Source organism: Haemorhous mexicanus, chromosome 9 (assembly GCF_027477595.1).
Source record: "Haemorhous mexicanus isolate bHaeMex1 chromosome 9, bHaeMex1.pri, whole genome shotgun sequence".
NCBI classification, from domain to species: domain Eukaryota; kingdom Metazoa; phylum Chordata; class Aves; order Passeriformes; family Fringillidae; genus Haemorhous; species Haemorhous mexicanus.
In genome coordinates, this window is record NC_082349.1 from 8,415,920 (window position 1) to 8,440,833 (window position 24,914).

A 24,914-nucleotide genomic window follows, 5' to 3' on the forward strand; every position below is an offset into this window, starting at 1 on the left:
TCTTTGTCTGTGGATTAAGCATTTTCAAGAACTAGCAAGATTAAATGTTTTCCTGCTTTCACTGCTTTCTGTACCTTAGGACCAAGCCACATAGGATATTTGTTGAGACTCCAGTGTTTTCTTATTTGGACTCTGTTGTTTTAGAGAACTTGTTTTGCAGGACTGCACATCCCAGGGAAGGAAATTAAGGTCAGAGATGAGAAAAACCCACCTAAGGGCCTGAAATAATTTTCATTTTTCCAAGACCACCCTGTGTGGGAATGATACATTTAAAAATGGGTGGAACCTCTAAGCCTGGAATTGTATCAAGTTATTCATGAAAAATCTCTGAGATCTTTGTGTGGACCAAGATATTTGGGTGGTACTTTCTCACTCTTCAGAAAAGGCACTGTGGCCTCACAAACTGAAAACTAGCCTTGCTTTTTCCCTGACTTTAAAAATAACTATGTATCTTGAAAAGCTGTCTCAGCAGTAGTGAAGGAATGGAAAAAAAAGTCCATTATATCCCCATGGTTTCATACAGTGCAGCTGTGCTAACAGAGTGCACAGAGACTGAGACCAGGGGAAAGGCATGAAACAGTCCATGAAATGAGCAGTTGAATTTAACAGTAAAGCTTCACGTAATGCAGAGATCGATTGTCCAGGTATCCAATTGCAGATGGCAGGTTTTTGCCTTTATATTTTAGGGGGAAAATCCAGAATATAAATAAATTTGAGCACTTTTTATTAATAAATTTTTTACTGAAATCAACGGGGAAATTACTATCTTATAGGAAAGTAATTACTTACATTAAATTAACATCTTCAAATATTCTTGCAATATATTTGGATGAAATATCACTATTCTGTTTTGATTTTCCTTCAGGCAGAATGTCTGTAGGATGGCAGTCCTATTTGGAAACAACCAGGTTCATAATGAATTAACCATTTTTTATAATATTTGTTGTTTATTTTTATTGTAATTATTATTTTTAGGTATAATATAGTATAATTATTGTAACTGATTTATTAAATCAGTTTAAAACTATCTTTATTTTCTTTTAGAGGAGCAAACATGCATCAACATACAGCTTTCAAAAGTCCTTCTTAGGTCTTGGTGCAATTATTAGCAGTTACTAATAATTTAAAAAATATTAGTGCAGGCGTAATGGAACAAATATCAACCAAATGTAATATGCAGTTGCCACAGTGGATCTATTCCCCCTGACTCGACTCTAACATGCTGGTGGTTAGTTTATAACCCTCTTTAGGTTACAGCATTTTAACATTTCTCCAGTGTTTATTTATTCTCTTCCCAAAGAATGTTCTGAAATATCAAGTTTACAACCTGTGGCTCATGTGATGGTAGTGGAAACAATTAAGCAAGAAACTTTCAAAGCCACCACTGGGAATTTGATGCCCAAAGTCATTAATTTTAATAAGAAGGGAGCTGCCAGTCGTCTTAAGTGGTTTGTAAAATCTCAACCCATAAAAACACCTCTCTACTGGTTCCAGTTTACGGGGAGCTCAGAGCAAGGTAAACACATGTAAGAAAATAGTAGGTGTTAAAAGGTGGAAAGTACGTGTTCAGATATCCCTAAGACCACTCAAGGAATCAAAGAGCAGCCCCAGCCTTGAGCTGGCACATGGGGGCTGCTCCTGCCTGCAGCATCTCAGGGAGTTGATGACTGATCAGAGCATGAGGCACAGAGAAGGAAGTCAGTGGAAACAGAAATCTTGGCTACAGCTCAGTTCCAGTGGCTTTCTGCCACCCACTGGTCTCTCCTGCCATCTGAGGACCCACATGGTCCAGGTCCTTCCTACCTGCCTAAACTCTCCTGTCCAAGTTCACACTGTGTTATCCTTCAAGCTGCTAAATGGCTGAATTTGGATGTTGATACTTCACTGATCCACCATCATTGTTGGATAAAAATTAAGAACTCTCTGCTGTGGCCTGAGAGACACCCCCCCAGTGCAAACCTGTGAGCGCCTCTTCATTTTCGTGAGTCAGGAAATGACTTTGCTTCAGCCATAAGCTGGGCCATAGCTGAGGAGTTCTTCATGGCTTTGAAAAGCACCAAGAACTCTCAAAGGAAACTGATGCACTGGGGAACATTCACCCTCAACATGAAACATGAAAGAAAGTCTTAATGGGGAAAAAAATTTAGAACCGGCAGATCTATCTGTGATATAGAGCATGGAGTGAGCATGAGTGGGTTTGGAAAGGACTCACTGGGAGTCTGAATGATTGGGTAAATAAGAAAAGAAAGGGATTTTCTAGTGTGTTTTATTAATAAAACCAACCATTAAGAAGTTTAGAATTAGTTTTAGAAAACTTTCTTCTTTTCCTCTGTCTGTTGTATGATCTCTGAAGAACTTCATGGATGTTGGCTACAAGTGACAAAGTTACTGTAGTATTTGCTAGTGAGTGTCATAGTAACAATATTAAATTATCAGTAGGTATTGGAAAGACTTTTGGGTGAAACACAATGCAGTGGAAATAGAGGTGACCATCAAGACTGGTATTGTAACAGACTTCAAGAAAGTCAAAAAGAAAAAAAGCTTTCATTAGTAGTAGATGTGACTTTTTTGGAAGAGAACAAAATGTTCCATAAATGAAACATGTGGTTTCACTTGCGGCACATTTTGTACATTGTCACCAATGAAGTTTAGGATTTTTTATTACTTTTTCATTAAAATGTCTTACTGGTTTCACTCAGGAGGCAAAATTTTTCACGTGGCTTTAATTGTTTCTGTCATAAAAGTCATAGCATCCATGTAATAGAAATAGTTTTGCAGACCACAGCTTCATATTGCCTATTAATTCTCTCCCATTTTCTGTATGTACAACTCATTGGCCCATCCCAGGGACAGGAAAATTTCTTGCAATTAAGAGTCAATATGAACTTCTACTGAAGTTAGGGGGGAAAAATAACTTTATGTCATTCCTGGTTTATTAGTTTTTTGTTTCAGCTATCTTAGCTCACAATATGTTCACATGGCTGCATACCAAAGGAGAGAGTTTATATTGACTTTCTTCTAAAATCAGTGAAACTCTAGACGATGAAAATAAAAGGTCTTTTCCTGCATCATTCCAGTCATGTACAAGAGGTGGTAATACTTCAGACAGGATTGAAGAGCTCTGGCAGAATTGTTTCAAGGAGGCTTTGGACAGGTCACTTACCCCTTTTTTTGTTCATTACCTGCTGGAGTTCAGGTCTCACATATCCCATCCCAGCTGCCAAACTTCCATGCTTCTATCATCAGCCTAGGCTTTCTTTTCCCCAGTCCTGACTGCATGAGGAGACATAATTGTTGTTGCAGGGAAAAAAAAAAAAAAAAGAAAAAAAGGTAATGAGATAACTTGTGTTATCTCATTAATTTGAGATCAGCTTCTCTTCAGATATCTGTTTTCCTGTAAGAGAGTAATTTGCCAGCTTGGAGAGAATTTTGTCATTCAACCTTCAGCCCAGCAGGGGAGGCAACGTTCACCCCTACCACAGACTCTAAGGCTTCTAAGTCATTAAAATGCCAGAAAATAGCAATGGAGTATCTGTTGCCTTTTCCCTGTTTTTCAGCTAAGTGTTTACTTGAAAACTTCCTATGAAATGCCAGTGCTGTCTTTACTTGCTGCCCCAGAGCAAAGCCTTGTGCACCTTCTCAGCAGTCAGGGGCACCCATCAAGCACTGCTGTCTTCTGCTTTTAACTTTGTTTTGGCACCCTTCCTCCTTTACTCATATTTAAATGTTGTGTTTCGCAGTTCAAGGACGACAAAGACAAGCCCAGCCTTGGAGGGACTCTCAGTGACAGCCTTGCCTCCTGTCCAGCTTTCTGAGCAGGTCCCACTGGCATCTCCTTCCTTGAAGCCACAGCAGATGGATGAAGACAGCCTGTCTCCTCACCTCTTGTTGCCCGACAGCATCAGCCAGCTGGAGGAGTTTGGCAGGCAGAAGAAATGGCACAAGAAGCAGCACAAGCACCATCGCCAGAGGCAGTTCAATGACCTCTGGGTTCGGATAGAAGACAGGTGAGTCATGACTGGTCCCTGTCCTCTTCCTGCTGGCTCCAAACTCAATGCTCTTTGCAGATCCCAGCTCTTGCTGATTAGATCATAGGGAGGGTTGGACAAAGGCTAACTGGGAGTCACAGGGAGTGAGATGATGTTTTTGTAGCCTAATGAAGAGCTAGGAGGATAATAGGCGTGTTCATAGGCATGTTTGATCAAAAAGTAAAGAGGAAAAAAATAGTGTCTAAAATATTGAAAATACACAAAACCAAAGATTTGTCAGATTGAAAAATAGGAAAAGAACAGCAATAGAAAATACTTTGTGCTTGTTCTTTTTCTTCCAATAATTTTTTTCCTATCTGTACCAGCAGTTTTCATCACAAAGGCTTGCCCACTTTCCAACCATACAGAATATTCCTGAGAGTTTTTAAGATTCTGACAGATCTGACTTTCAACCTTCTTAATTGTGTTGTGGGGCTGAAATGTTTTAACGTCTCAGACTGCACTGAAAATAGCAAACTGAAGCAAAATGAAGTACTTAACTAAATCCTCTATGTGAAGAGAATGGAGGTAGGCACTTTTCCATGGCTATTCCAGTCTTGGTCTGAGGTTAAAAACTCCCATTCAGTGTTTGAATAACAGCCTTCATGTTTGACCAGGGCTTCTCAATGTGTGCTTTTAGGATTCCTGGGCAATTTATTCTCCCACCTCTAAAGCTCTTAGTTCCTTTATCCAGGCCAAATCATGGGCAGATAAACAGCCACAATGTTTATTGATCTTCTAACAAGTAAAAGGAACTAAGTAATATGTTGGGAACTGGCTGCTCACCTACACATATAATAATTGTCTTTGAGCATTACATATTCCCAATTTCATAGCACCAAAATTCCTTGAAAGTCTCTCAGAGATTTCTCCCTTTGCTAAGAAAAAAATCTTCACATATTTGTGTTTTCAGATTTTATTATTACTACTATTTTTATTCATTCTTTTTAATGGAGGAGCAGTTACCTCATTTTTTGTAGTTTATTGTTTTCTCAGGGTGAATGATGTAAGGGTTGCTATTAAGGTGGTGCATATTAATCTTAACATAATAAGGCTGTTTCTGAGGTCAGTGCCAGCCTTGTAAGAAGGATTCATGTATTTTCTTTTCAAAGTACATGTTCGGTGCTTGGATCCCCTCCACACAGAATGTTTAAGCATGAACTAGGTGGCATTTGGTTCCCTATAGCTAATTGCCTCAAATACAAGGGACTTTTCTGTCCTTCTGCCTGGGGGCTGCTGACTTGTGGTGTCCCATGATGTCCCAGCATTTCACAAGGGTCTGTGGTCCAGTTCCTCATGTGTTGTACAAGTGAGGTGTTTAAATAGGTCTGGTGGGAGCCTGGCACTTGGGCACAATCCTTCCACCCTTATCCTATCTATCCAGAAAAGATATTGGATATTGGCAGTGGAAATGTGCAGTTGGGAGCTTAAAGTGGTGCTTATGATTTTTGCGCCTTTTGCTGGTTTCATTAAATGCTCCTAGGAAAGGGATTTAAGAGGTAGTTCTGAAGGTTAGAGTTAAATTATTTGCTGTGCGCTCCTGTGAGATTTCACCTGAATCAAAGCCTTTTATCCCTCTGTTTCCATTTCATAAGGGTGGAGATTGGGGTGAGGAAACACAAGTTTCCGCTCCCACCATGCTGGTGATGAACCAGACACTGTGTGTTGCCTGCCTTGATGAAAGATCCCAGGGAGATATTAGTGGGAGATCACAGGCCTAGAAATGAGGAAAGGCTGGAAGAAGGGAAGCCTGCCTTAGTGCTTTCAGATGGTTTTAGTGCTTCTGCAGTTCTGGAGTAACTTCTGGTGTTTTCCTGGAAACAAAGCAAAACAAAACACAAAAAATAAAAGTTCACTAAATCAGAGACTCACAACCAGCTCTGGTTTTCCCATAAATTGGATGGGGTCTCAACTTTCATAAACCAGCTGCTGCATATTGTGCTTTTGGCAGTTGGGTTTCATCAGCATTAATTGCAAGCTGGACCCTGCACAAAGCAATAAACAGAGAGTTCTCTCCAACTGGTTCCTTTCTGATTGGCAAGAAAACAGCAGAAATGTGTGTCTGTGACCTAACCTTGTATGGTGATTCTTTTTGGGAGGAAACAAGCAGGGTGGCTGATCATACAGGCAATAGAATGTTACCTGTGTAGGAGAGAAATGTGGACTTCTTTGCATTGCCTCAATAATGTTTCAGCAGTGAGACTTGGCTCTTGTTTTTGAAGTGTAATTGGTGAACTAAGGAGTTCTCGCTCTGGCCTGTCCCAAAATCCATTGTACATTTGCATACACTTCAGTTGGAGTCCCCCATGTTCTGTATGCACTGAGGTCTCTGCATTTAGTATTAATTTGAGCTATGGCCCTTGTATTTCCAAATGGCTGTTCTGCCAGTTCCCTGACTCACCAGTTGTCACCTGAAACTTGAATTGTTCACCTTTGAGACAAAGTAGAGGGATTTAGGTCTTTGTTATTGGCTTTTGAGGGAAAGCTGCATAAAGCTCATTGTTTCCATGCGAGGTCCCCAGGATTCAGCTGTTGGAGCTGCCTTTCAACCTGAAAAGTCAAAGAGAAATATGCAGGTGGAGGACAAATCCAGGCGAATTTAAACCAGGTTATTGATTCCTGTATGAACCTCATTGAACTGTGAAATGACTGTGGTTCATACAGCTCTTTTCCAAAGCTTTATTGACCATGGATTAGAGGACTTTATGAGCCATGAATTGCAGGGCTTTTATGGACTATGCATTTCTAGGCGATCTCATACCCTTCCATGGAAATCTTAGGGTGTTTTCTTAAGCTACCAACACAGAAACAAAGGAAATGAACACAGGAGAACAATCTTAAAGGAACATCAAAGGTCTGACTCCAACCTATAAAAGCCAGGAAATCCATAATTAATGGTTCCACTAAGACTTCAGCTCTCACAGTCATTCGGGTCTGATCCAAGGTTATGGCTACAATCTGAAATGGCCTTGTGAAAAATGAGTCATCATTTAATGCCACACATCATTATTAGTATTTACTTTCAGTTATACCTTGGAGATTGTCCTTTTCTTTTTGTTCTGTCTTCACAGCTGAGGCATTTGAGTTGGCACCCCCGGGTGGACAGTGTTTAGATTTGTGTGTTGGAGGCTTAGTACTGCTGTGGAGGATGAGAAAGCTTCTCCTCTGTCTCCTCCCTGTCTTTGACAGAGCTAAGATTTGCTGATCTCCTGGGTAATCGGCTGCACTGAAGGCTATTAAAAAATAAAAAATGCTGATGAAATGTGTGGTTTCCTCTCCCTTCAGCCTTCCTCCCCCAAAATCTAAACAAACTGAAAAAGTCCTGCCTGACTGCAGTTTCTGTTTGAAATGGCTTGTCAAGAATCAAAATTAAATGGAGATTTCAAGTAGCAAGATTTTTTTTCTTCAACTACTTGATTTTGCAGAAATGTGCAGATCTGAAGTTTGTCCTTGGGAGAAATTTGAACTTAGACAAGACTCAAACCCTGGCTACCTCCCATAGCCAAAATCCAGCTGGGGCAGCAGGGAGGGGAGACAAAACCCTCAGGCTGCAAGGCTGAAGTTTGGCATACAGAGTATCATTGTTTCTGTTGACACTGTGTTAGCTAGGCTTCCCCATGTAATATAAATAATTAATTACAGATCATTCACTAGTTTTTTATGATGAGATGCTCAGTTAATTGAAAGAATAGAGAAATGCCTGTGAGGTTTCAGAGTGGTCAGTGAAGGGCAGGTCAGAATTGCACCTTTGCTGTTGCAGGCAAATGGTTCAAGGCTGCCAACAAAGCCAGTCCAGGAGAACAGAGAACCTCTCACAGCTGCTGGGGGGAGTTATCCTGGGACCTAAGGCAAGGAAAGCTCCTGGGAAAAAGGAGGGAGGGGAGTTATTACCTGGGATGGCATAATGGGAGGGGTAAGGTTTGGAAGGAGCAATGGCAGCTAGGGGATGTGAAAGAGAGAAGTACAGTGGTGGGAAGAAAAAAAGCAGAAAGGATGTAATGGGCAAGTTAATTCTCAATGCCAAGGAAGAGATCTGGGTGAAGGTAGTGTTTGGAAAGAGGGTAAGGGCACACATGCTTCAGCAGGAAAGAAATTAACAGCAAAGAATTGTTCTCAGAAGAGAAAAAAAAATTCTTGTCCCAGATGTAAGCTTAGCCCTACAAAAGCTACCATTAGTGGGAAATGAAATGAATTCTCCCTGTAAGTAGAAATGGCAGCTCTCTGATAGCCCAGTGCAGACTATTCAACCCCAGATGAATGCAATAACATCACAAATATCAATTTATTTTGGAAGAGGCAGTTGTTTTAGGGGAAAAAAATGTATAGCCGTGATGGATGAAGGGAGACAATATGTAATAAACTACACTGAGTTTGCCTGTACAGAGTGAACCTTATCAGTTTGGATGGAATTTAAGCACTTAGCCTGTTATCCTTTCTTTCAAGACAATGCAGTGATGGAAAACAGAACTCTGTCAACTCAGACAAACTTTTAATTCCACTTAACTGCATCTGAAAGGTAAATTTCAGTAAATTAATCCAAATTGCTTCCTTTTCACAACACATGGTGCTGAAATACAGTACTTAACTTCATTAAAGAAAAGACTGCTTTTATTTAGAGGAGACCTAGACACCTTTGAAGTCTAACAGGTAAATTGTGGTCAGATGATTTCCCTCCATATGGTAGCTTTGAGCTTGAAATTTCCATCACTGGGGCCTTGTTTGTTTAAATTACCCTGTCTGCCTCCCTGGTCAGGACACTGCTGAGGGAGTGCCTCCTGATGCTCATCGGGAGGGGGATCATTGCCTCCTCCAGCCTGTGCAGCCAAGGAAGCAGTGTCACCTTTGCATTTATTTGCCCTGTGTTCAACCAGGGACGAGGACACAGCTTCAGGGCTTCTCTGTCTTGCAGGGCATGGCATACAAATACTACAGTCAGCAGAAGAACCTCAGAGTTGGTCAGTTTGGGTGCAAGAGCTTTCTGTGATATGGAATGGTCCCAAAATACCTCCTGAGCAAATGCTCTCTCCTGGTTCCTTTGTGGAAGGTGAACCTTTATATCTTGAACTGGCCTAAATTCTGCTCTTAGTTTGCCCAATTTTTTTGAACCCTGGTGGATATAACCCTGGTGGATATACAGTGTCCAGAAGAAGACATTTTGGGCAGTTCAGCAGTGCATCAGTTGGTCTTTCTTCCTCCCAGCCCTACCTGCCTCTCTCAGACATGCCATCTTGCTTCTGTGAAGGCATCCTCTGCTCCTCCTGAGCAGAGAGCCAAGTGTAGGGAGCACTGCATGTTCCCCTCCTTAGTTTTTTTCCTGTTTCCATTTTACCCCCCTTTAAGGTGAGCAGATGGCTCAATGCCTCCTTTAAACAAGCCCTGGCTCTGGCAGTTCTGCCATCATGCCCTTTGCACAGCCCCAGGTACACAAGCCCTCCAGTGAAAGTAAAACAGGAGCACGGTGTAACAGTAAAAACAAGCGGGAAATCTCCTGACTGTAACAAATGATATGGTGATGACATATCCTCCCTCCCTAGATGGTTTTCATTGAGGCTTCTTGGATTATCAGGTTGGTCAGAGTGCACAGAATATATTAATTAAAGCTGTGGAACCTGGCCTCAGCACACAGCTCTCTAATGCATCTCAGTAACGACGGGAAGTCCTGACATTCATGTCCAAACCTGTAGCATCTCCGTGCTAATAGACCTTCCCTGTCAGCTGGCCATGACTGATAACTTCTTTCCCCTTGTAAAGTCAAAGAGTTAATTTGTTTTCCTCCAGATGGAGCTGAAAAGATGTGCAGCCTCACTTTCACCTGCTAAACACATGAAAAGATCTACGTGTTTTACTTCATTCAGTTGTTCATAATAATGTACTGCCACTGTGGGATGACACAAACACAGATAAAATTAGAGAAAAACAAGCAAAAGCCTTACATGTTTGCTTTCACTATTACTTAAGTGTCTCAGCTTCAGTATGACCAACTCATATGAAACAGTATGCAAATGATGTTTTAATGAAAGCTATAAATACCTGAAAGTAAAATCATTGAAGAACACAGAAGTCTTTTGGAAACATAATTTGTGTATAGATTTCAGTTTTGTTTCATTAAACTAAATTCTCTATTGGTAATGCATTAGGTATTTTATTTTAGTGAAATTTAAATCCATCATGAATATTAAATCCATATTTCTGAAGGCGAACAAGTAACAAAATTGGAGCACACAAGTTAAGATTTTTGAACAATGAGGTATTTTTCAGCAATGGCTATCCAAGAGCACTTTCTGCTCTTTCCTCCTCAGTGCTGATTAAGATTTAAAATACAATGCAAGATGTTTTATGGAGCCTATGAAGAGCTTTCTTTTCCTTTCTTGTTTTCTACTTCTCATTTGAGATGTGTTGAGTAAAGATAGTCTATAATATCTATTAATATCTGTCCCAGCTTGTATTTCTGACTGGGGCTGGACACAGCCCTACAACTGCTAACTTTGTAAAGCTGCTAAAGATCTGTCTGATGCAGCACAAACAAAATGTTTTCTTAGGATTTCTTAGGATTCAAGAAGCAGCAGTGGCTGAGTTCAGATGATCTCTTCCTCTGTGATCCCCCCTTGTTGTACTGTTTCTCAGCCAGTGCAGCCTCGTTTCCTCATTTACTGCCAGGACTTCTACAACCTGTTAACTTTTCAGTTCCATCTTTCTCCATTTCCTGCTTAAATATTCTCTTTCTCCAGTGCTCTTTCTACCTGCCTTTTTAAACCCTGGCTGCACATGCTTGTATGGGCCCTGGAGAAAGGATTAGGAAGGGGCCCCTCCTGCATCTCCATCTGCTGCACTCACCTCCACCTCTCTGAGTTCACTTTGCAGGAGGCTGTGATCACACAAACACTGCACTTTGCTCTTCAGTCCACCCATGCCAATTAAAGTGGGGTATTTTGGAGCCCACAGCCTTCAGCAGAATCTCTGAGATGGGGACATGTGTCACTTGTATCTCGTATATCCTTGTCACCTGACATAAATGCAGACTGCAGGAAGTGGGAGGCAGAGCTGGGCATCCTCTCCTTCATTTTGTGACCAGGAGGTGCATCTCCTCCCCATTACTTCATCTTTGCTTTCCCTGCCATTTTCTTACAGGTGTATGTGTGTCCAACTGTACTGCAGACTGGATAGACAGCATGGAATCTATTCTTTGCTAAATTCATGGGTATCATAAAGCAGTCCAGGCTCTTTCTGCTGATGTTTTTTCTTCTCTTGACAACTTGGCAGCCTTGTGGGCAGCCTCTGTGGCAGTGGCCAGTGCCAAGAGCGTTGGGGTGAACTGTGGTCTAGACACCTACAGTAATAAGTCATCAGCAAAACCTTTATGCTCATGCATTGGATCACTTTTATATTTCTCATTTGGCACTAAGCTGAAGAAAAGGTGCCTGTGGTTACAAATGTAGGATCACATTTCTTTTACCTGTAGTTTGTTTTAATGTTAGTATTGAGCTACTGTGGTCAAATAGGTTAGACTTTGTTTAAAGTCTTGAGATTCCCATCCACAACTACCCAGTCATAAAAACAAGGCTTCAGGATTAGATTTGTAGTACAAAGTGTCTCCTGTAGAGCAAGGCAGAAAAGGAGCTTATTTCACTGTAAGAGTTAACGCTAAGTGAGTTTGACTGTTTTCTGTGTTAATGCAAGGCTTTTTCCCCAGCTATTTTTAGCCTGTTCCAGCAGTGTGTGTCCCACTGTGGTCTGGTATGCATGAGCTTTGCTGTGAGGTTTGCAAACACTTGTATTTCTGTGTTGTGAGAACAGAGCATTTGTGTGTTATTGGAGTGTGTGTTCTGAAAGGAAGGGCAGGCCATGCATGTGATCCATGCACGTTTCTGTTGTTGCCTGTGAATAACCATGTACAGCAAATGGACTCTGGAAGAAAGCTTGTTAGCAGATGTCGTCATGGCCCTTCCAATTTATAAATATGAGCCTTGACATTTATATTTTCCATGTCCAGGGCTTTCACTAGCCAGATGTTCTGTGAGCATTGGCTTCTTGGAGTCTTTAACAATGACTCCTCATGGCATGTTATCTATTGCACACACACACACAAATAAAAGTGATCTGGCTCTTATCAAACAGATAATGGGAAAATGCACTCAGTACCCTCAGGTAATTCCTCTAAACCTGAGCTGCATTTTAACACAGCTCTACAAAACTCTTTATATTTGCTCAGCTGAAAAATAAGTTATCTGATTTAACAGGCAGAGAAAATTCAATACCCAGTAGCACATTTACCCTGCAGTTTAGGGTGGGTGAGGAGTGTGGTTTGTGTTAGCTCAAGGCTGACTGCAGTTGCAGACACTAAAGAGTGCTGAATGGGCTCATGCCCAGGCTGAGTTGCATTCCTCAAACACATGAATAGGTAGTAAAGCACCTGCACTCCCTGTATTGCAATTCTGGATACAGAGGTTTTTCCTTCGGCAAGGGAAGAAAATGCCAGAATAAACCTGCTCAAACACCACAACCCCAAGTTGGAATTTTTTATTTGAGTGCCCTGTGTATCTAGCAGTATCTAAGCCCTGAAAATTGCAAATCTGTTGTTCTTCTTAGCAAAGTAATATAAAATCCATAAAATACAAAAAAAAATTCATCTTTCAGTGAGTTACCGTAAGGAAAGAGAAATGCCTTTAAAATTCAGTGGAATTTAATGTCTTTAAAATTCAGTGTTGTGTGCAAACACACAACACTGTCAGTGCTAGCCCAAAGGAAAAAGGTAAGGGATATGGGATTTATTTCTAATTCTGCTATTCCCCTTCTGACTAGTGAGTTTCATGGCCTGGAAAATGAAGTGAGGAAAAGTATGACAGGGAGTAAGGCCACATTACTATTGTGGTGAGCAGCCGCTTTAGAGGAGGGGTTTAACAACAGTTATATTGTGGTATCTAATAAGACAGATTCATTGTGGAGTGAATCAGGAGGAAATTGGATTCCCTTACACTCCCTGGACCATGGGGTGCACTGCAGGCTGGAAAACCAGCAGGATCGAAAGGGCAGCTTTGGTCTAAGTCCAGTTACTCACTGGGATGAAGGAGAAGTAGGATTTATTTGAATTCATATGGTTTCAATGCTGTAAAAGCCGGGTTCCTGCAATTATGAAAATGCCAGGCCAAATTCAGATTTCGCTCAGATCACCTTTTCACAATTCCTGAATAACTTAACTGAACAAAGTGAGCTTTATACCTGAGGCCTGAGCCCAGGCTGAGGGAGCCAAGTTTAGTGCCTGGGGGCTGCTGGGTACCAGGGATGCCTCATGTGGCAGAACCATGGAGAGACGTGCTGCAGACCATGCTCTTAGAAGCTCGGATATGCAGAGACACTTCAGGGTCTGGGCTGACACCTGGCAGGGGAGGGTCTTTCAGTCCTTCCAGCCCTACAGACCAGCATGCAGCTTTTTATGAGCCACTGATGGCATCTCCAGGCTTTCAGAGGGTTTGGAAGTGCTTGAGGAGAAGGGGTTTGTGCTGTGACTGCTGTTACCGTATTTGTTTTGCCAGCAGCAGGAGGAACCCAAGCCTTGTGGCCAAAGCAGCACTTCAATGTGCCTGGTAGATGTGCACTGTGAACCTTTTTTTTAATTTTCTATGTGACTCTATTGGCAAGGAAAAGAGGCCAGGGCTTCTATTCAGTGGTACAAGCTTGAATTCAATCGTGCTCCTCATAACAGGTTCAAAGATCTGACCCAACCTTAATTATTCTTACTAAGAGAGACACTGGAAAAATACAAGCAGAGAGCAAGAAAGTGAGCCCAGTGAATTAGAAAGAAAAATGTGATACAGACTAAGCAAAGAGAAAAACTATTAGGTAGAGATGGAAAAAGAACAGGGAGAAGGAAAAAGAAAATTAAAATCAAGTGGAAAAATGCAGTATATTAGACATCCATTTAAGCCAGTTTATATTTTGGTTGTTCTTTCTGTTCCTTAATACATTGCACAGACATCTCTATAGCTGAAATAATTTTATCTTAGAGAACATTTTCTCCGAGAAAATACTTAATTTGACAGGATGTGTTAGGTATTTCCCCACTACCACCTATTCTAAATCATTTTAAAATCTGGAGGGGAAAGTCGATATCTTTTACAGTGTTTAACAAAAAAGTGACAGGGTCAAGTATATACATCTCTATGAATGTATGTGTTCCCCAAGCACATCTAAACATGCATGGTTAATTCTGTGCATCTGCAAAAAATATTTGAGCCATAGGGCCCACACAATGCCAAACAAACACTTGAGTACACAGAGGAAAGGGCAGAGCAAGTCACTCTGGTTCTAATTAATTGAAAAGTTGAGCCTGAGATGTAAAATATGGATTACAGTTTTGACCACCCCAAAAAATTTAAATTCTTTTGCATGTGGGGCTGTATTGGTGAGAGCAGGCAGGTTGGAAAATACAGACAAAAAACAGATATTCTGCTCATGCTTGGGATTTGGTTCAAAACCACCTGGTTGCAGCTCCATCAAATTAACTCCTTATGCGTTGTGTATCAACAGGTTGCCCAAAAATCTTCACTGGCAGGGTTTTTCCAATGCTAAGCCCATCTGTGTTTGTGCCCTTGATGTTCTTGCTTACTTTGGCTGCAATAATTCACTCATTATCTGTCCAAGGAGCAGTGGAACAAGTCCATGGTTATTTGAGCTGTGATGAAGAGTGCCTTAATCACACGCACAAATCAGGTACACAGCCAGATGTGTGCAGTGGGTGGGGGTGAGTTTGGGGATGGTTTGGAGCCCACATCACTATTTAGACTATTGTGAGCACATCCTGGCTCAGATGTCAGTGCAGAACTGGTGGAACAAAGGGCTCTGAGCTATCCCCTCTTACCAAGGGCTAGGGTAAAACTGGGATACATTATCCCAGCTCTGTGATTGCCTTGTCCCACTGCAGAATCACAGGGGATATTCCTAGGGTATTAGAGAATCATCAAAGCATTTCTTAGAAGGGCAAAGGAAAGAGCTAATGTTGTCATCTCCTGTCTCAGGACCACCCAGACACTACTACAAATTATGTTCAGCAACAGTATCTTGAATACTCTTCACAGGAATTTTAAAGAATTTCATTTCTTTTTTTACCTCTTTTCTTTTTTTTTTTTTTTTTTTTTTTTTAAGGATGACATGTAGTTTCCTGATGGGCTGGTTTTAATAAGGTCAAAATCTTTGTTGTTGCCATATCAGAGAGGAATATAACATCTTTTAGTCATTAGATGGGAATGGAGTAATTACTCAGAGGGTGTGCTTCAAAGGTTATTGGTTTTTACAACATTCTGTGGTTTTACACCATTCTGCAGTTGTCTGGAAAGGAGCTGCAGGCCTGATTCTGCCATGGCCACAGGTGTGGGTGCAGGATGTGTATTCACTGGGTTTCCCTGAAGGACTTTAGGGTGGGACATTGAGAAGGGCCATGCACAGTCTCCTCTAGGGGTGGGGAGAGGTAAATCTGACCATGAGGTGCAGGAATCCTTCCCACAAACTGGAAGTTCACCTCAGAAAAGGGCCCTTGGGCTGTGCTGGAGTTGTTTGTCACCTGCTCATTCCCTCCCTGCTGGATGCATCCCCCTGCCCACCTTTGCCTCATGGTGTTCCCCAGCCCTCAGGCTGCACTGCTGTGACAGCAAACTCCCCTTTCCCTGTCTCAGATGCAGCAGACCCCACTGCCCTATCCATCCCTGTCCCCTCCCATCCCTGTCCCCTTCTCTGGCCTCACAGCAGACGATCCACTTGGCCTTAACGATGTGACCCATCTGTGGCTTTAGAATGCCCTTGCTCAGCCTCACTGCAGGTCAGTGTCTCTCCAGGGCTGAATTTGTCATCACAGAGATGTTTTGCAGGTGGCCTGAGCCATTGGGACCTGCAAATCAGAGCGAGAGCCTGCAAAACACTTCAGGTTGTGTTAATGCTGGTGGTGTCACACCAACGCTCAGAGGTCCTGACTCAGAGCAGAGTCAGGGGAGTCATAGCACTAAAGTGATTTAACGAGGTTTTGATGGCTCCTCAGTGGGTGACTCGGGGATAAAAACCAAATCTCCTGGCTTCCAGCCCACAGCCCATGCTGAGAGGGGCCCAAAACTGCACCAGAGGAATCTGAGCTGCCTCTCAGCATTGAGCCTCCTCCTGCTTACACCATCATGGCCCCCCTGGAGCCCCTGATCCAAGTGAGCCACCTTTTCCTCCTTCGTGTCAAACTCCAGAGCCAAGACCCCATGGAAGGGACAGCAGCTGCAGCCCTGCTCTGCCTGGTGTTGGGTGGCTGCTGCAGGACTGCAGAGGGGAGCTGTATCCCACCATAAGCTGCTTTCTGCACTGCAGAATCAGCAGTTTTTCTTTTCCCCACCCTGCAGTCCCAACCCGATTTGGGAACCCATCCCTACCAGTCAGAACCCCCAGTGGGGCCAGAGCTTGGTTGGGATTCAGGAGCCCTGAATTCCAGAGACAGAGATCTTTAGAAGCAGCTCATCTGACTAACCTTAGAGGTCTGCCTTTGTGGGGAAAGGGTTTTCCTCTGGAGATGTCTTGTTCCCTATAAACTGAAGCAGGAGGACAGCTGAATAGCTCTGGCTATAAGCCTGCATGGCATAACCACAATTAAGGCTACCTTTTAAATCCCACTAAAGGCCAGTTAGCTGAAGGATTGCCTGTGATTCTCTTTAATGGCACATTTAAGTATCCCATCCTTGTGTGCAGTGTCCTGCTCCCCAGCTGCATTTCAGTACCTGGTGACAGTGTGGTTCATGATTGTGACATGCTGCTCACAGACTTCAGAGCCACTGCCTGGTGAAAATTGTGCTTCCCTTTCCATCTTTTCCCTTGGTATCTGTTCTTTCTCCTAGAGATGAGCCATGGCAGATGTCCTAACAACAAGAAGGGGTGGGAGATTAGTCCTCTGCCAGGGTATTTGCTCTGACCTTTGCACAGGAGGAAGGCTCACAGGTGCCCACTTCAAAGGGGGAATTGCTCAGTGTCAGTCTCCAGAGGAGCCAGAGCACTGAAAAAAGGCAGGATCAGACCCTGACACTGCTCTCAGATGGAGATGGTTCCCATTTGAGTCTCATCAGGAGAGCTCAGATGGACAGTGAAGGGCTGTGGAAATTCTCCTGGTGCTCTGCTGCTCACAGGGAGGGTGGGTGCTTGCCCTGTGGGACATGGCCAGAGATCCAGGCTCCCCATGACCCTAGGGCAACCAAAAAATAGGAGGGAGAAGGCTCTTCTTTGGCTCATGCCAGATCTTCTCTGCTGGCCCCAAACCAGTGTGTGATAGTGCTTACTCATTCAGACCTGCTAAGGCATTTACTACACTACTGCAAAAAAGCAGTGGCCTCCTCTGGACCAAAAACTGGATTCCCTAATCAGACCCATGTTGGATTATTATTTTTTTTTTTAATGAACTGAATCTTGTGAAAGCATGAGCCTCTTGGCCTTCGTCCCACAAAGAGCTTTAGGATGTGCTGAGTTGTAAGTATGTGAATACTAGTGCTGGAAGCTCTGGCATTTGCATGCTCACAGTCCTGCTCATTTGGGACCACAGGACTCAGCATCCTGCAGGATTTATCCCTCAGGCTGCAAGAACAGTGTCTGTAAGGAAGGTATTGATGAAGAGAGAGATGGAGGAAACAGAGCCTGTGTTGATCTAAAGAATCCCTTCCAGAAACACATGAAATAATAATATGAACATTTTGGAAGATGGGGATTTCATGTTCCTTTTAAAAGGCTACTCTAGTTGTCTTCAAAGTTAAATCCTTGTGGCATTTTTCTAGTGAACTTTTTACCCCCCAGCATACTCCTGTTAACTCTTGCTTGAGCACCTATTCTTTTCCTTCAAATGTGTGGTCAGACTTCTTGCCAGCCAGCTCATTTACAGTCTGCAGCAGGTTGGTCCCAGCACTTTAAGCAGATGTATTTTTCAAATCTTGATGAATAAATTTTGGTGACATAAAGAGGCCTGCTTAGTTCCAAGAATAATTGTCTTCACTTGCAGAACATTATTTCTGATCACCAGAAAAATAACGTGATCAGTCCTTTCACATCTGTTCATTAAATAAAAAGGGGGAAAAAAAAAAAGCAGGGCAAATTTTGTTTGAAAAGAAACAGGAAGCATATGCTTAATATCACATAAGAAAACCCCTAGCCATCGTAAGGTTAACATCAAATCACAAATGCAAAACAGTCATTATTGTATTTACTCAAAAATTTTCTTTTACTTTACTAGCTTTTTAGGTTTTCAATTGAAGCATGCATTTTTCAGGTTTCAATCTAGCTTCTTTCATCAGATGCTATTGTAAGAAAGGCTGTCTGAGTCAACATTTGCTTACATTTATTAAAAATAGTTGTCTTGTGTTTACATAGCTCCTTTGATCCAGAAAAATCCCCAAACACTCTATAAGTTATACTTGAAAGGGTTACTTCCTCCACCCTGAACAGAACCACGTTGGGACCAAGGCATGGCAGCAGATTAGAAATGGATAGAAATACCACAATAACTGGGTTGGTCCTCACCCCCTCAGAGAACCAGCAGTTTTCCATGAGCTTCAGAACAGTTCCTGGGACCACAAGGGTGGTTTGGACTTTGGGGGCAAAAAGCAGTGCCAATACTGTCTTGTCTCTTGGAGATTGCCTGCTTTTCATGCACCTGGCAGATACAGAGGAAGTGGTACCTACTGCACCAAGCACAGGGCTGGTGGGATCTCACCCAGGCCTGCTGTGTCCAGTTTGGAGCATCTCATGCTCTCATCCAAAGAAGGCATGGATCAGAGCCAGGGCAGAGCAGAGCAAAAGATAGAGGGAAAGCACTTGAGGATTTGCAAAGAAAGGTGAAGGGAATTGTTTGTTTGAAAAAGAGAAGGCTGAGGTGAAATTTTCAAAGTATGTGAAAGGCTCCTAAGAGAAAAGGAATAACCCTGTCCATGGGAACAGGACAAGTCATGACCTTACACTGTAGCAAGGGAGATTTGGTGAAACATTAGGCAGTAATTCTGGGCATCAGAAATGGTGAAATGCTGGAATGGATGGCTGGACAGACTCTGGAATTGCTGTCATTATCACTGGTTTTTTTGAGACTGGATGAGACAAATGTCAGGAGGGGTTTAGATCTTGTTCCTGTGTCTGGGGCAGATGGGCCAGAAAGACTCCTCTGGTCCTGACCTGTGTCCTTCTGCTGTGGTCAGATGAACCCTGCTTACATGGATTAACCAAGTCATGCTAAAAATTAGATTATGAGCTCCCTTCAAAGTCCTCACAAGACAAACCAGAGGGGAAATTCTCTCAATGTGTTGCTTGTGTGTTTGTTTTATTTTTCAGCTTTAAAATGCTCCCAAACCATCAAGGTGCTTCAGCACACCCCCAGCTTAGAGGACTGGAATCATGTAATTGCATTCAGTAGAATCTGTGCACAAAGCATGTGCCTGAGGCCCCATTTTTGGGGAAAGTTTTACACATTCTAATGATAGTAAGACAATGTATGAGTAATGCACTGATTTGAAAAAGTGCCCTATTATCTGATCAAAAGAACAAGCTCATGAATATGATACCGCAGGTCATTTGGCTAAAACCTTCCTGGAGTCTTCCAAGTTTTTAAAACAATCCCATACACAGAAGCAAAAAAGTGAGGTATGAACAGCAGAGCCAGTGGTTGCCTGTTAACCACAGATCATGTGGAATGCTTTATTAAAGATACTTTATCAGACACACAAGGCTGAAATATGGAATATCTTGGTCTGGCAGGAGAAGACGTGATAATAATTTAGATTATTATCCCACAGATCTCTGATTCATTTTTATTATTCTCTATGTTCATTTCAGGAACGCTCAAATCCTCCCCAAGGAAAGTTCCTGGTTGAGTTCAGGGGACTCTGCTTCATCCTTAGGGAATGTCCGAGGGTCAGGGAGATCCTACATGCACATTCAAACGTGCTCAGAGGGAGTTTGCAGAAGTCATCTCCTGACACCAGGGCCACCTCTAAGAGCAGGTTATAATCCAGCCTGGTGACCAGGGCCCCTCTGTAATGCCTAGGAAGTGAAAGACCTTGAGCAGGAGTAAGACCCCTCCCTAGAGACCAGCTTCTGGAAAGGTTTCTCTCCCCACTCACTACAGAAACAGCCCAGTTAAAAAGTCAGACCAGAGGTTTTACAAGGACTTGTAGCATTTGGTAAAAGGAATAATTCTCTTTAAATATCTCTAAACCACCTTGGCAGTCAGCTAAAAGTACATTAAGAAAATGTTTTTTATGGATAAGCTGTGATTCATTTGCTATTAGCAAATGCTTTGTAGATGTTAGTGGAAACACACTGTTCTTCTCTTGTAGAGCACTCAAGGAGTTTCTGAAAACAAACAACCCCACCTAACAGTATTTATCTTAACAAGAATGCTTTTATACAAATGTAATGTCTTGAAAACAGAAAATAACCTCATTAACTAAGGAGAAGTGGTCAACAATTCTCAGGTCCTTGAATAAGGGAGAAAAGAAAACCAACAAAAACCAGCCAATCAACAACAACAAAAAAAACATCATCCCCCCAAAAAACAAAACCAAAACAATTATGGAAGTTGACTAGAATGCAGAAACATCATACGGAGACATAAAATGTTGAGTTAAGGCTGCTCTAGGAATCCCTTAGATGTAGCTGGCTGATGAGTGGGCTTGTGATGCTTTTGCAGGTACCCTGGCCAGCCTATGTGCACAGAACATCCCTGAGGAGTAGAAAGTTTGTGCAAGGGAAACTTTAATCTTACTGGAGGTTCAAGCCCATAAAATGTGTCAAGAGCAGGATACACCCAAACTGGAAGTTGGAATGGCATTTTGATGATTTTTTAAAATTAAAATTAAAATTTAATTAATTAAAATTTAATTAAAATCAGACCCTCCTTGTAGTTTAAAATTTAATTTAGGGCAAAATTTTGTAGTTCTGTAATGTGGCAATCAGTACCAAAAGATAAGGACAAACACCTATCCATGCTTACCTTAGGGAAACCAGGTATAGGGGAAAAACCTGAGTTGTGATCCCACTGTCAGTGCTGCCAGACCTGTGCACCACATCATCACTCAGCAGGATAAATGAGAGCTGGATCAGAAATTGAAGCATGACTGCATTTCTGTTGGATTACCCAGAGCGTGCAGTACCTCTTTTTGTCAGAAGTTTGCTTTAATGATGCTTTGTGTTCACTGTGGGAATGATGTTACTTTTGTTACAGGAGCTTGGCCACACAGTTCCTAATCCAGTGCTGTTCCTGCCAGGCAGATTGGAAACAGCAGCATTAGTTTATGGCAGATCAGCTCTTTGTGTTAAGTGGCTGCAGCAACTCTGATGCAATATAGCAGAAACTCTAAAGCTGGATGTTTTATATCATCACTTCAAGACACAAACCAACCACTCACCACGAGAATTCAGAGAACTTCCTCCAACAAGCTTTGATTTCAGAGTTCTCTGTTCACAGCAGTTTATTGCTCTGGAACAAGCACTGCTCCTCAGTGTCAGAATCCTGATACTGGTTAGATGGATTATCTGCTCCCATGAAGCAATTCCTGCATCTTTAATTGAAGACTGCCTTCTCTTTTCACTCTAATTCAATGTACATTAGTTAAGATCACTTCTGGCTGCAGAACCACTGTCCCACCCAGAAGCTGTGGTGACAGTATAAAGGATGAGGGAAGAAATGAAGTGACTTCTCCCAAAACTCAGGGCAAAGTGTAATGTGCAGGGATTGTCCATGGGATTTGATGTTGACCAATGCCCTCTTCAGGGTGGGCTCTGATCTTCTCAGTTTGTGATTGACTCAGCACATTTAAAGCATCTCAGCTAAAATCTATCTTGGTATTGCTTAGACAGAAAAAGACAAAAGCCTTTAGTCCTTCTAAATTCTGTTTCTGTGCAGGAATCTGAAGTAAGATGTTATTCCTTTCATCTGATATTATGCAAGACACAACCTTTTCCTTCCAAGGTCAAGATCCTGGATACTGTAGCTAAATATTTATAGCACTGCATAGCTTCTTACCCCATTAAAAATTATGTGAGGGTCATTTTCAGAGCCTCCAAATCCCCTTTATGCAAGATTTAGAGAATCTACAGGTATTAGTGTCACATCTTTTTTTTCAGGGGCTCTTGCCGTTTTTCTTCTCACTTCTCAGCAGAATGTCTTGGGTTTAAGTCCAAAATCCACCCTGTGCAGTTTGCATGCTTGGTTGTGCTGCTCCCTGACAAGTGGTGGATTATGGATCATCCAGTAATGGATGCAGTGGGGACATTTTATGAAATGGAGATTACAGCTTAAACTTCCAAATCAATTGTAAATGGACCTTTTTGACCTCCAGTGTCATGGGAGTCATGATGAATTCCAACCTGCAAATTCAAATCAAAGTACCAACTCAAGCTACAATCAATAAGCAATCACACTGCTATTGAGGCCAATCCACAGTCAGGGAAACCTAACAGCAACTGAGTCTGGTTTTGGCTTTGTGATTTGATCCAAAATGGCTTAAAGCCAAGAAAAGAAATGAACCTGCTCAGTCTCTCATGCTCAAGGTTATCAGTTGTGTAAGGGGATCCTGGGAAGTTCTTCAAGGCTTGTGAAACAGGGAAGGAATGAATTCTGGACCCTCCTGGTCACTCAGTATGTGGTCCATGGTGAATAAGACATGTCACTGAGACATGGCAACTTTTCAGACCTTAGGTGGGAAGGACATAAGAACGAGGTCATACTGGGTCAGCACTAGGATTCTTTTAGCACCATTTCTGATGCTGGCCAGTAATGGATGCTTAAAAATGGAGTGCAGTATGTCAGATACTTAAGGAGCAGTCCCTCCTTTTGGCTGTATTTTGTCAGCAGAAGCTGAGGGACACCCTGGATCACAGCTGTTTCCACATCATCACAGTTACCAGTCTCTGGCTCTCTCTTTGGTGTCTAATGTGTGCATAATAACAACAATAATAAAATAATAACAATAATAAAAAATAGCAATAATAATAATAATAATAATAATAATAATAATAATAATAATAATAATTGTGGTTGCTACCTCTTGGGATGACATTTCACAGAGTAGAGATAAGGGTTCTCTTGTTTAACTTCCTTCTCTTGTGTTTTCTTCCAGCACCACCACGTTGCCTTCCTATATCAGGATAACCAATGGCTACATCACAGTCAAACCTCCCATCTGGATTTCCAACCAGCTGGATCAGAGGCCGCGTCCCGAGCGCCCATCCCAGCCCCAGCCCACGAGCTCAGCCCCAGCCAGCCTTCCATGGCCGTCAGTAACATTTCCTCTCTGCATGGCCATAGCTTCTTTTCTCCTGAGCCTACTGCAGCCCTCCTGACCACATTGTATTACATGCAATCCCTTGGAATAGAGAGATAATTTATGAACAAATTGGAGTTTAAGACAACAGTTGCAAGCTGGACCTTCTCAGTGACTCAGTAGTGCCTTCTAGCTGATTTTGTCTCTTTGCCCAGATACATTTTGAAACTCTAAAGCTTTATTGTAACACTGACTTACATCTTCTTTTTGTAGAAGGATCTTTATTTCCCATAGTGCTATGGGGTTTTGTAAAATATACATGTTCATATAAAGAAAAAAAAAAGAAAAAGAAAAATGTATTTATTCGACTGGTAAACTTATTTTTCTTGTTGTATATGTTAATAACATCCCTATTAATCAGTAGCGACGGTGAAACAGATAAATTAATATTATCTATATTTGTTTTCTGACAACTCTGCAAATGTCTGAACTGACACCAAATGAATGCTGTCTTTGTTTCTTTAACCATTACATTTTACAGCAACTGTCCAATAAGTTGATTTCTGCTGAAGTTCTTTATTTTACTTCTTTTATCTCATTAGCATATCTCACACTGAATAAAGCAGATCCTGCTCTCTGGGGCCTGTGCCCTTTAGAAAAATAAATTCATTCTTAACTCCTTAGCTGCCACAGTCTGAAATAACAGTTATTTTTACATGACTTAGTCATTATTCGGGATAATCCTCTACATTCCTCCTGATTTCTTTAACTAAACTATTTAACTTCTTCAGAAATTACCAGTTTCCTCCTTTGCCCTGAAATTAATTCACCAGCTAACACATATTAAAAGACCCTTTTCTTAATAAAAAATTGCTTTTAAAGTCTGGAATAATCCTACTGGAATTATTTTCCTCTCTCCCTCATTTTATATAAGACTAGAACCTTTTCAAGCACAAATGAGAAGAGAGCTTGGTCTGTCTATAGATTATAAAGATGTAGTGTCCTGTTAATCTATAGAACTCCTTGGTACCAGTTGTATTAATGCCCATGGACAATCTGGAGGCACAAAACATCTACAAATTCCTCTTTCTCTTGCTGCCATGAGCTGATAGAGCTGACATCTCTGTGCTGAAATAATTATGTCATATCCAAAATGTGCTCAACACCACAGGAATCAAACTAACCCCCATGCTATGGAGACATGCAGAACATTCTTCCATTTCTAAGCTATGGTACCTGACTCAGATGGAAAAGTGCTTCTTCAGTTTGGGAAAAAGATAATGATGATAGTTATAACAATGTCACTGGTAAAATTCTGGCTGAAAACAAGCCTGTAAGTTTCCCAGAAGCCCTACAGCCTGTTCTCTGGAGCTGCAGATGATTCCATGCAATCTGCAAGATCTTCAGTGAGAGAGAGTTCAGAATTCACAGTTTGCTTGTTGTCATACCAGTTATTTCATTATATAAGTAAGTAAGTTAGAAAGTAACTAGACTACAAAAATCACAGGATTTCATGATGAAGTACTGAGCATTTCCATCATGCATCCCAGCCCATTGCCTTGCAAAGGCCAGGGATAATACAGGTAATTTTTTTCTAACTTACTGGACACCATGATCCCCAGCCTTTCCTCTA

At 41.8% G+C, this 24,914-nt stretch overlaps 1 protein-coding gene across 1 annotated transcript in view; it reads left to right on the plus strand.

Moving 5' to 3' along the window:
• TRABD2B (TraB domain containing 2B) overlaps positions 1-24,173 on the plus strand; it is a 262,789-nt gene extending 238,616 nt beyond the window's left edge. Inside the window, exons 6-7 of the mRNA XM_059853866.1 lie at positions 3,741-4,007; positions 23,138-24,173. Of these exons, the coding sequence (XP_059709849.1) occupies positions 3,741-4,007; positions 23,138-23,360 (490 nt within the window). The 3' untranslated portion in view covers positions 23,361-24,173. The remainder of the gene's footprint in view (positions 1-3,740; positions 4,008-23,137) is intronic.
• Positions 24,174-24,914: the final 741 nt, after the last annotated feature.